Source organism: Phoca vitulina, unplaced genomic scaffold (genome assembly GCF_004348235.1).
Source record: "Phoca vitulina isolate PV1807 unplaced genomic scaffold, GSC_HSeal_1.0 scaffold49, whole genome shotgun sequence".
In the NCBI taxonomy this organism is placed as follows: domain Eukaryota; kingdom Metazoa; phylum Chordata; class Mammalia; order Carnivora; family Phocidae; genus Phoca; species Phoca vitulina.
In genome coordinates, this window is record NW_022589752.1 from 11,669,893 (window position 1) to 11,681,989 (window position 12,097).

The 12,097-nt window shown below is 34.8% G+C and overlaps 1 protein-coding gene across 1 annotated transcript in view; it reads right to left on the bottom strand.

Moving 5' to 3' along the window:
- Positions 1 to 275: 275 nt before the first annotated feature.
- The window catches only part of ABCD2 (ATP binding cassette subfamily D member 2), a 67,600-nt gene continuing 55,778 nt past the window's right edge, over positions 276 to 12,097 (bottom strand). The window contains exons 9-10 of the mRNA XM_032432751.1: positions 7,580 to 7,705; positions 276 to 2,508 (exon numbers count right to left, since the gene is read on the bottom strand). Coding sequence (XP_032288642.1) covers positions 2,289 to 2,508; positions 7,580 to 7,705 — 346 coding nt within the window. The 3' untranslated portion in view covers positions 276 to 2,288. The remainder of the gene's footprint in view (positions 2,509 to 7,579; positions 7,706 to 12,097) is intronic.

Genomic DNA, 12,097 nt, shown 5'->3' on the forward strand with positions numbered 1-12,097 from the left:
TCAAACGAGGACTTTTCATTTTCTTCTTGTACCTTGAAAAGTTAACTTAAAACACTTGCCTCAGACTGTTCCCTACAGCAGTAGAAACTGAGTAACTGCTAATATAGAAGTTAAGATTAATGGGGCACCTGGGTGGCTCAGTTGGTTAAGCGACTGCCTTCAGCTCAGGTCATGATCCTGGAGTCCCGGGATCGAGTCCCGCATCGGGCTCCCTGCTCGGCAGGGAGTCTGCTTCTCCCTCTGACCCTCCTCCCTCTCATGCTCTCTGTCTCTCATTCTCTCTCTCAAATAAATAAATAAAATCTTTAAAAAACAAACAAACAAAAAAAAAAAAAAAGAAGTTAAGATTAATGGATGATTGTTATCAAATTTAAGTTTTGGCTCTGTGAATTTTTTTAAATCTTTGATACCTGCCTCACTTTTCTAATAGGAAGTAGCAGTACCTGACAAAAGGATATGAATACCTAAAGATACTAACAGAAAAACCTAGACAGTTGTACTGATTATGATTTTATACTGCATTCCTTCATATGAGATGGTTACATTTATCCATAACTAACAATGTCTTAATTAGCATGGCAGAATTGAGAATGTGAAAATGTCATGCTGTTCAACTACAGTCATCATGAATGACTTCCAGGTACTCTACCACCTGAAAAAGTCTGGGAATCACTGACTTAGCATTGATTACGGTTGTGTCTAAATATGTAAATAAATCCCCAAACCACTAACAACCGATCATTCTCATTTTTCCTGGCCTATCAACATGATGGCATAGGCAGTAGGAGATTAAAATGCCAGGTCTGGCTTGTGCACTTCCAATGTCAGGGCACACGAATAGGTAAGATTTATTTTATATGGACTATTCCATGCAGATTCTTTCTCATTATGTTCACTAAATATTAAATTTACCTATAACACAATGAATTTCCCCTCTGATTGCTGGCTGTAGAGGTATGTTAATATTGAGTATGAGTGCATAGTTGCTGAAAAATTTGCTAACTTTCTTGGCTCATTTTAAACCACAGCCCAGTGACCTTTCTTTGTATTTAATTTCCACATCTTGTAAACAATAACCAAATAATAATACCACTAACATTACCAAATCTATTTTCTTTTCAACATCTCATCTAACTTTTATTGAAGTTATAGCCCAGTTAGATTTCGAGGATGATAGTGGAAAGTAGAAATAGCACTGGATCAAGGAATCAGGAGAACTTCATTTGATCCTTGGATCTGTCCCTAAATAAATTGCATAATTAAGGCAAGTCTGAGTGTCAATTTTCTCAAAAGCGAATGAGGTAAATAATAGTTGCCTCAAAAGATTGCCACAAGAAATAAAATGAAATTATATAAATGAGGATTGTAAATTATAAAGTGCTTTTTCATTGTACGTTATTACTACTGTGATTTTGAGAATCCCTATATTCTATTATAGCACTGCTATTTAAAAATGTGGTGGACTCGTCCTTTGAGCACAAAAACAAGCTGAGTATTTCTGGACAGAAGCTGCAGTAGATAATGCTGCCAAGCAAAGTAACAGGCTGAGACATACATTGTTGGGATACTCCTTTTCTGTATTGGCAGTTCGCTTCTTAAAATGAATGAGTTTATTAACAAATATGTAAGATTCTCATTAAAACTAATTTGTTATGTGCTCATAGTAAGATGCTCAAAATCTAAAATTTAAAAATATGGCATTTTATACATCTTTAGCCATGCTTCTTTCTTTCAACCACTGTCATTAAAATAATTTTTTTCATATTGAAATTATTTATCAAACTGCCAGCTATTTTGTATACAGGGTTTCGTTGATCACGAGTAATGATGAACATGAATTCTACCTATTAAACCTAATAACCATAAGTGGACTGAAATGTTACTCAAACTTCTAATTTTGAAACCAGGCACCTGGTTTCAAACCATATACTGTTCTTAAGTTGTTCCATCCTCAAGATATCTTCCATGTTTGTTAAGAACTTCAGGCACATCACATACACATAGTAAATCTGGTATTCTTCATAAATTCACCTAGAAAATCCTGTTTGACAGGTGAATTATGCCTTCACTAGGAATTAGTATAAGCCAAAATGACTAATCTCACATAACGCATTTGTTTATTTTCTTCTGAAAAGTCAGATCATATATTTCCTTGATGCTAAAATTTTATAAAACACTTCTTACTTCCTTATTTTCTTTGTGCTTAGCTTAAACACAATGCATGCACTGTAACAGACTGTCTTTGAGTCTTTACCTAAAAAGTAACTTTTAAAACATGTCAAAACAAATTAGGATGTCTCATCTTCATTTTTCATTGTTTTCAGCACTGAGTCTTCTCCCAAAATTTTACATAGTTCATTGAGTCTCTGTTGCATTTTGGGAATTCCAGCTAGCTGAGATTCTAGCTTTTGTTTTTCTTCACTCAGTGTTAAACGGATAGCAGTATCCAATTGTTCAAAGCGCCAACCTCCTTCGCCATCAAACTGTAATAAATGAGTGTGGTATTTCCTGCATAATTAAAATGAAATAATATTATTAGCAATAATTGTGAAAAGCCATTTTAGGTTTATCATTCCAGTTGACATTCAAAGGCAAATTTTAAGTAAGGTGCCTATTTTACATTTGATTTTCAAGAATCCCTCAAGAGGTTGAATATTGTGATTTTTTTTAACTCCAGAAGTCATTGATCTCTTGGAAATTCTATTGCTTATATTAAATTTCTTTTATATTCTGAATGTATATGAAGTACTAAGGAAGACATGCTGTTTCTATCTATTTAATTTATCTTCAAACCCACTATGACTCCTGAATAAATATCAAAGCTTAGTTAGAATGGGAATAAGGAAAGGAAGCTGAGGAAAGAAAGTAAAAATTTTAGAGGTTATACAGGAAAAAAAAAAAAAACCTAAGAAAAATAAAGGAAATACAAAGGGTGGCTGGGTGGCTCAGTCAGTTGAGCGTCGGACTCTTGATCTAAGTTTGGGTCTTGATCTCGGGGTTGTGAGTACCATGCAGAGTGTGGAGCATATTTAAAAAAAAAAAAAGTTTTAAAACACTTTTTAAAAATAAACTCTTTGATAAAAATCTTTTAAAGATACTTCCATGCCTTCATATAATTTAATCTACTTTCTCATGGCTCTGGTTCATAATTAGAAATTTCAGACAGGCATAGAGATTATTTTGTTGATGAGACAAGAGACAATCCATCTTGTCCTGAAGAGAGGCTAAAGTCACTGTGGTTTCTGGGATTTGTGGGGAATGTGTGGAGAGAGTAATGCTAGCAGAGTTGGCCTTGCATGGTTGAGCCGCTCCATTTTGTCACTATGCTGAAGTGGCCCATGTTCCTGTGTGTCCCCAGTTTTCCTGTCTTTTCCTTATAGTTTTTCTTGCTTCTTTTTTTTTTAAGATTTTATTTATTTATTTGAGAGAGAGAGAATGAGAGAGAGAGCACATGAGAGGGGGGAGGGTCAGAGGGCGAAGCAGACTCCCTGCTGAGCAGGGAGCCCAATGCGAGACTCGATCCCGGGACTCCAGGATCATGACCTGAGCCGAAGGCAGTTGCTTAACCAACTGAGCCACCCAGGCGTCCAGTTTTTCTTGCTTCTTGATCCCTTTTAAGCTCTCATCTGTCATTATTTACTATGATCAGTGGGGTTATTTCAAGTAGATTTACTTCCTTTTTTAAACAAGATATAATTCACATGCCATAAACTTATTCTTTTAAGTGTAAAATTCAGTGATTTTTATTTGATTCACAAGCTCATGTAACCATCACTACTATCCAATTCCAGAATATTTTCTTTATCCCCAAAAGAAACCCCATGCCTATTAGCAGTCCCCACCCCTTCCCCCGCCCCCCGCTCAGCCCCTGCCAATCATCAGTTTCCTTTCTGTCTCTCTGGATTTGTCTATTCTGGGCATTTCATATACTGTAATCATATAATATGTGGCTTTTTGTGACTAACTTCTTTCACTTAAAATGATTTCAAAGTTCATCTAGTTGTAGCATGTATTAGTACTTCCTTCATTTTTATGGCTGAATAATATTCCACTGCATGATTTTACATACTTTATCTATTCATCAACCGAAAAACCTCTGGTTTCATCTCATTTTGATTGGATGGATCATGCTGTAAGATGGGGAAACTAACCTGTGTTAAACTGTGTCTAAAAGAGTAAAAATCACTCTCAAGCTGAAGGTTGAAAGTTCATGTGTTTGATAACATATGACAGAGATGAATGATCTTGTTTTTAATATTCTTGGCCTTTCCTAACGTTGGATTACAACTGGGAGCAATTTTAAAATGCAGTAGTTCTGATCTTGGGCAACTCCTGTCTTCAATGTATACTGAAGGTTTGGCTCGTCGCTCCAGTCCCACAACATTATTTGATTTCTACATGGGAGGAAGAAAATGTATGGGTGCTTCATGACCTGAGATTCAGAGGTATGTTATATATAATGGGCTAAAATAATATTTCAGGGTTTGCCTCAGAGGATTTTAAAGGAAACTATTAACTGAGGCTCGTTGGAAATAATCTGTAGACTTCCTGCACTAATAGGATCAAGCTTAGGAAAGTGGTAGGTATAAAGCTATAATTCTATCCAGGAACCAAATAATTTAATAAGCTTCTATAATTGTTGAGCTCTTTGTATACTGATATTGATTTTAATCTTTACAATCAACAATTACCCCTTTGCTGTCATGGGGAAAATATAATACATTTTTTTCTCTCTTCTGAAATCTTTTCAGGGAAAATAAGAATTTCATCTAGGAAGAAAGGCTAATCAGAAATGATGGATCTCTTCAACCTACAATGTCTAAATTAATTCATAATGCAGAAGTAACATGACTTTTAGTTTTATGGGAAAATATACTATGAATAGCTGCAATTAAAAACACATTTTTCTTGTTAAAAGGCATAAAATTACAGATTTTGTTATTTGCTTTAAAATTTATTTGTCCTCTATACACCTATTAAAATGGCCAAACATCCAGTACACTGATAACACCAAATGCCCACAAGGCCGTGGAGCAGCAGAAACTCTCATTCATTGTTGGTTGGATTGCAAAATGGTACAGCCACTTGGGTAGACAATTTCGCAGTTTATTTAAAAACTAAACATACTCTTACCATATGATCCAGCAAATTGCACTCCTTGATATTTACCCAAAGGAGTTGAGAAAACTTGTGTCTACCCAAAAACCTTTATATGAATGTTTCTAGCAGATTTATTTATAATTGCCCAAACTGGAAGCGACCAAGATGTCCTTTAGTAGGTGAATGGGTAAATAAACTGTCTACATCTAAACAATGGAATATTATTCAGTGCTAAAAAGAAATGAGCTATTGAGCCATGAAAAGACATGGAGAAAATTTAAATGAATATTACTAAGTGAAGAAGCCAAACTGAAAAGGCTACATACTATATGATTCCAGCTATATGACATTCTGAAAAAGGCAAAATTATGGAGACATTAAAGATAGTGGTTTCTATGGCTCGAGGGAAGGGAGGAATGAATAGGAAGAGCACAGAGAATTTTTAGAACAGTAAAAATACTCTGTACAATACTGTAAGGATGGATATATGCAACTATAAATTTGTCCAAACACATAGATTGTACACCACCAAGAGTGAACCCTAATGTAAATTATGGACTTTGGGTCATAATGATGGGTCAATGTAGGTTCATCATTGTAACAAATGTATCACTCTAGTGGAGGATGTTGATAATACGGCTATGCATGTGTGGGGGCAGAGCATATGGGATATTTCTGTTCCTTCCTCTCAATATTTCTGTGACCATAACATTGCTCTAAATAAAATCTTTAAAAACACAACAACAACAAAAACCCATTTGTTCCTTCAGTTGAGAAAAAAAAATGGCTGAACGTGCTTCCAATGACTCTTTAGGCTACTTGAATAAGGAACTGAATGACAGAATAGGATAATAAATCCATTGATAAAGTCAGAAAAAGCACCAGAACTAAGACATAACTCCATGTTATCCCAACATGTGATCAATTAGGAAGGATGTCTGGAAATGACAAGTCCAGAAAGGGCTCAAGAGTTCTGGCGTGGCTCTATGTCATCACTGATTCAGGGATTTATAGACAAATGTCATGTGTCATGAAAATCCAGTTCCTGTTGGTTTTTCTCAAGGGAAAAGTCAGAGGAATCACACTCATTGCCATGTACTCATCCTGGACTAGATCCAGACCGCTTCTGGAGAGATTAGTAAGTCAGGCTCTTATCACTCCAGATGCCAATTAGTGCTTAATGACAAAGAGACAAACCACAAAGTTCTATAGAAAAGGTCACTTCATGAAATGCTCTATTTTCAGGTCACCTCTCTGAGGGAAAAAATTTTGAAAAATTTGAATGTTTAAATGAAGAGTGAAAATAGATTATTATCGTCTCAATAGAAGTAGAACACAGAATCAAAGAATGTTGAACAATGAAAGCCTGATTTGAACTGCACACTCAGTTAACTCATAATTTTAAAGTAAACATTCTCAATACAGTGAAAAGTCTAGAAGGGCTTCCAGGATTAATTCCAATAAAGCTTGTTACTCAGCCTAGGTTGGAAGTCACGTACATGACGACAGCTTTGGCATAGAATGTGATTAGCCACCTGCTACAGAGAGGGGAGAAGTCCTTTCTGTCCCTTGGAAAATAGGAGGCTAATGCGTATAGAGTCCACTGTAGTTACTAATATACCAAAAGAAAAGATTTTGATTGATGAAACAGAAATATCCAAGTAGTGGAGTATACTATGAATGAACAAGTGTTTTTATGGCTTACATACACGGTGCATTTTGAGTTCCTTATAATAAGAAGAGCAGCATACTATAGTATAGAGAGTGTGATCATGGAAGTTACTTTCCTCATTTTTCTAGTTCTCAGTTTCTTCATCTGTAAAATGGGAATAATTTGACTACCTATACTCAATATAGTGTTGTTATGTGACTTAAATAAAATGAACCTGGAACAGAATAGGTGCTGAATCTGCAACAGCAACTATTATTATGGCGATGAATCAGTACAAAAGTAGGGGAATGGTAAAAATAGTGTTATCATTTTTTTTAAAATAGGGGAAATCCCATTGAGTTTAATGAGCTGTTATTTAGAAAATATTTTCATTCATTTTTCCTTAAAACAAAACCCTTCCCCCAAAAAAGCTTTGTCCCCTGTGTTTTCTCCATTTGGGAGAATATTAAATTGTGGAATTTTTTTTCCTGGATTTTGTAAAAGGGGCTAAAAAGATGATCTAAAATTACATAAATATATTTTTCCCTGTACATGCTATGCATTATGAATATTTTCAGTTAAAAAAAATCACTGGATTTTTCTATTTCTTTTCAGAATTATTGGAATGTGATAACCATTTTCAAATAGCGCATTAATCTTATAATGTTAGGTTTAGGGTATCTACACTACCAGTGTTCAATTTAACAGAAATATGGGTAGAAAATAAGTGAAATGTCCTATGCTCTATAGTGAAAGTTTAGGCAAAGTTATCCTCTGAGAATTGTAAAGAAAAACCATCTATTGCAAATTAACATTGGGAACACTCACCACAGAGAAGGCCTGTGTGTTATAGATAGTAAGGAAATTCCAGCCCCTTTTGCAGCCTGAAATATCTTTCCTTCAACATCAATGCTGACAGCACTGGTACATTCATCCAGCAATGCGTATTTTGGTCTTGAAAAAAATAAACACAAATAAATGAATGATTTTCCCATCCGAATTATAAATCTTTACATGGACAATATGAGTTGCCACGTTAACTTCATTAATTTATTTTTTTAAGTACACTCTACACCCAATGTGAGAGCTTGAACTCACAACCCCAAGATCAGGAGTCACATGCTCTACCGACTGAGCCAGCCAGGTGCCCCACAATGTTAACTTTAAAGGAGCAAAAGAGTATATCACATTATTAAAGGTGATAAATGATAAAGCAAAAGAGCAGTCATCCTCCCTCTTTGGATTAGAATATTATATTCTTCTGCAATTTTAAATAGATTTCCTGATGCCTGCTCTCTATACAATAAGCTTTATTGTTATGCAGATGGGTGAATCATGGGTATGAGACATAGGAAAGATGAGGCAGGTCACTGAGTGCATTTTCCCACAGAAGGCAAGTTCATTCCTGGTGACAGGTTCTGACTAATTACATGAAAAATACATTACAGTAGCTACTTATCAAACAGGCCAAAAGCCCTGTTAGCAAAGATTTATTGAGAAGATAACTTTATCAACAATGTAAGTACCAAAGCATGATTAACGGAATTTCGTTGCTGCAAGATTCCGCAAAAGGTAGTGTGCCTAATCTGACAAATTTAGAGTGGGCATTTAACCTGGTAACATTGAGACCATGCTTTGCAATCAAATTCTTAAGGGGAAAAAATCGGTATATATTTTTTCTGATTATACTCAGTGAGTTATTTTTCCAGCTTGATTTTTACTTTGGAAATGACTTTCCACTACTGTCAGAGGCACCTAACGTTTGCTACCATTTCCTTCTGTTTATTCTCTTCCTTTCTTCTAAGCCCCCCTGCTCTTATCTTTCTTTTTTCCTTTCCCTGTCTTCGTTCAAGCCTATCTGGACTTTAGGTACGTATTTGGTACCCAGCAACATGACTTAGCTTTGTTAATGGGACCAAAGGTCAACACATGCACTGTCATCTATTATTTATTTCAGAGCTGAAAATCAGTATCAAGTATTTACCAAGACAATTTCCTCCATGAAGATACTCTGATCTTTAAAAATAAATGACAATGAAAAGGTAAACATTAAAGCCAGTAATAACTTCTCCTTCACCATACTTATTTAGCACTTTAAATTGTTTTTATAAGCTGGATTTATTTACTGGTAGGATCCTGTTACCTATTCCAGGGAGGATAGTCAAGGCTAATAGATGCAGGAGTCAAGATAGCTTTAACACCCCGTTTGACTTTAATAACTGCTCTCCATGCAAAGAAATGAAAGATCACTGGAGATTCGCCATAACATCAACAGAAATAGTGCTGGTTGGCTTTTGGTTACTGTTCTGATTAACTATTAAGCACTACTTCTTTGTCTCAGAGTTGGTTACTATTTTGTGTATAACTTTTTTAAGTAGAAAAAAGGGAGAAGAAAAGGAAGAATAAAAGAGAGCAATTTGAGATAAATTTTTCTTTTTCTGTGTAAATCTCTTTCTAGTAATTTAGTTATTTATTATACTGTGTCATTTTTCAGAGTGCTTTGAGCTAAACAGAGAAGAGATGCCATCTTAGAATTAGAAATAAAGTATATGTCTTACACTTAGTTGTCATGGTAATCCTTAGGCTAGCAGATGCAAGATAGATTCCATACTTTTGTTCTTTTGTTTTCTTGGCGGAACTGGGGTGTGTGTGTGTATGTGTGTGTGTGTGTTGCTCATCTTCACGGATCTCTCTATAGGTCACTAAATTTTCTTTCTATTGGTATGCTTGTAACTTGATATTTATTTAGTCTCACATTGTATCCAAAATATTTTAGATACCAAGTATCAACTATTTATTTCAAGTTACAAGTACTTAAAAATCTCTTTGGGTTGAGATTAATGCCTCTTGCTCTTTGTTACAGGGTTTATTTTATTAACACACCAACACAGTGAGAAATTTATCATCGCATTTTACATTCCATCATATTATATTTCACCCACTATGCTGGTGATCATATTACTGAATATTTATGGACAAGGCTCAAACAGATTCGGGGGATAGTGGGTAACAGCTGGTCATAAATGTCAAACAGTAAAGTTTACTCTTGAATCTCACCCCATCATCTGAGAAAGGGGCATTCTAAAATACACTGCACTAAAAATTCTGAGTTAGCAAATTTTGGTTTGTAATTTTTTAGCTTGCCATATTCATTCTTAAAAGTTTTTATTTAAATTCTAGTTAGTTAACATACAATGTGACATTAGTTTCAGGTGTACAATGAAGTGATTCAACACTTACATACATCACCCGGTGCTCATCACAATAAATGTCCTCCTTAATCCCCTTCACCTATTTCACCCATCCCCCCACCGACCTCCCCTCTGGTAACCATCACTTTGTTCTCTATAGTTAAGAATCTCTTTCTTGGTTTGCCTCTTTTTCTCTCTTTTTTTCCCTTTGCTCATCTGTTTTGTTTCTTTTATTATTATTATTATTTAAATTTAATTAACCAATATATAGTACATCATTAGTTTCAGGTATAGAGTTCAGTTATTGATTAGTTGCATATAACACCCAGTGCTCATCACATCACGTGCCCTCCTTAATGCCCATCACCCAGTGTTTTGTTTCTTAAATTCCACATGAGTGAAATCAATATGATACTTGTCTTTCTTGGACTGACTTATTTTGCTTAGCATAATACTCTCTAGCTCCATCCATGTCAATGCAAATTAGCTTGCCATATTCTTGAGCTAACCATGCACATTATTATAAATACCATGTTATTTTTTTCTTTTTCTTTTAATTTTTTATTTAAATGTAACTTAGTTAACATATAGTGTATTATTAGCTTCAGGGGTAGAATTTAGTGCTTCATCAGTTGCACATCACACCCAGTGCTCATTCCATCAAGTGCCTTCCCAAATGCCCATCACCCAGTTACCCCATCCCCCCACCCACATCCCCTCTAGCAACTCTCCATTTGTTCCCTGTAGTTGAGGCTTTTATGGTTTGCCTCCCTCTCTGTTTTATCTTATTTTATTTTTCCTTCCCTTCCCCTAAGTTCATCTGTTTTGTTTCTTAAATTCCAAATACCATGTTATTAATACAATATTTTTTCTTATTAAAAAACTCTAGCTAGATACTACATACAGGCCCAAAATAGAGTCACTTGTGCTAGGTCCATGTCACCAAACTGGGGCTTAATATCTAACCTAATTGCAGGTTCAACCTTCCCCAGGAATGTAATCTGAACCGGTCAGTCTAGAATTTCCTGGTCAGCATTGGTGAGGTAATCCACCTAATTAAGACCCTTTAGACTCCCTGTAAGAGGTGAGTTTGTTCATGACTTCCTTGTCCTACTTTTAAAAACTATTCCCTTTCTGTAGCCCTCTGGAGCTCCTCTCTACTTGCTAGATGGGATGCTGTCTTATTCATGAATTGTTCAATAAAGCCAATTGTTTCTTTAAAATTTACCTGAATTTTTGTTATTTAACATAGGTAATGAGAAAATAGATTTTTTTTTAACTTATCTAAATTTTCTACTTTTATGAAATGTACATATAATTATATTTTAATAAAATTATTTAAATAATATGTTCCTTTTTCAATGATAAAAGATTAAGAGAAAGAGACAGAGGCAGAGAGAGATCTTTTTCAGAAAAGAATAGGACAGATAAGAAGAATATTTCAGAATAGGCTTAATATTTCTTTCCAGCCTCTTGTGCTTGGTATCCTTGAACCTCAAAAGGCTATGAAGCTGATTGCAGAGAGAAAAGTTTTATCAAGAGAAATTATTTGCTGTATCTCTCTTTTTCTGAGTCCATTAAGACCTATGCTGGTTGGTTCCTTTTTGCATTAGATAAGTGTCTGATTTTTAAGGAGGAGAGCACTACTGAACTTAAAAGACTACTGAGTGCTTGAAAAGTTAATTTAGTTTGAATTTAATAATTTAATTCAGAAGTAGTATTGAATGCCTACCTACTGTGTTCACCACAATATAATAGTAGTTATGTATTCATCACATTTTAAAATTAGTAATAATCTTTTCAAACTTAGGATATGTGAAAATTTAATTTTGTCATCTAACATTACTCAACCTAAGAAATAGAAAAAAAGACTGGGAGATTTCCAACACATGAAAAAAAATAACAAGAAAATTAAACCTGTAAATTCTAAGCATTTGTTTTTCCTTTTTTCTTTCTTTTTTATTTGAGTATAGTTAACACACAGTGTTACATTAGTTTCAGGTATACAACAGAGTGATTGGACAAGTTTATACATTAGGCTATGTTCACCGCAAATGTAGCTGCATCTGTCACCAGACAACACTATTACAATGTCACTGACTATATTCCTTATGCTGTGCCTTTTTTCTGTGATTTATTCATTCCATAACTGGAA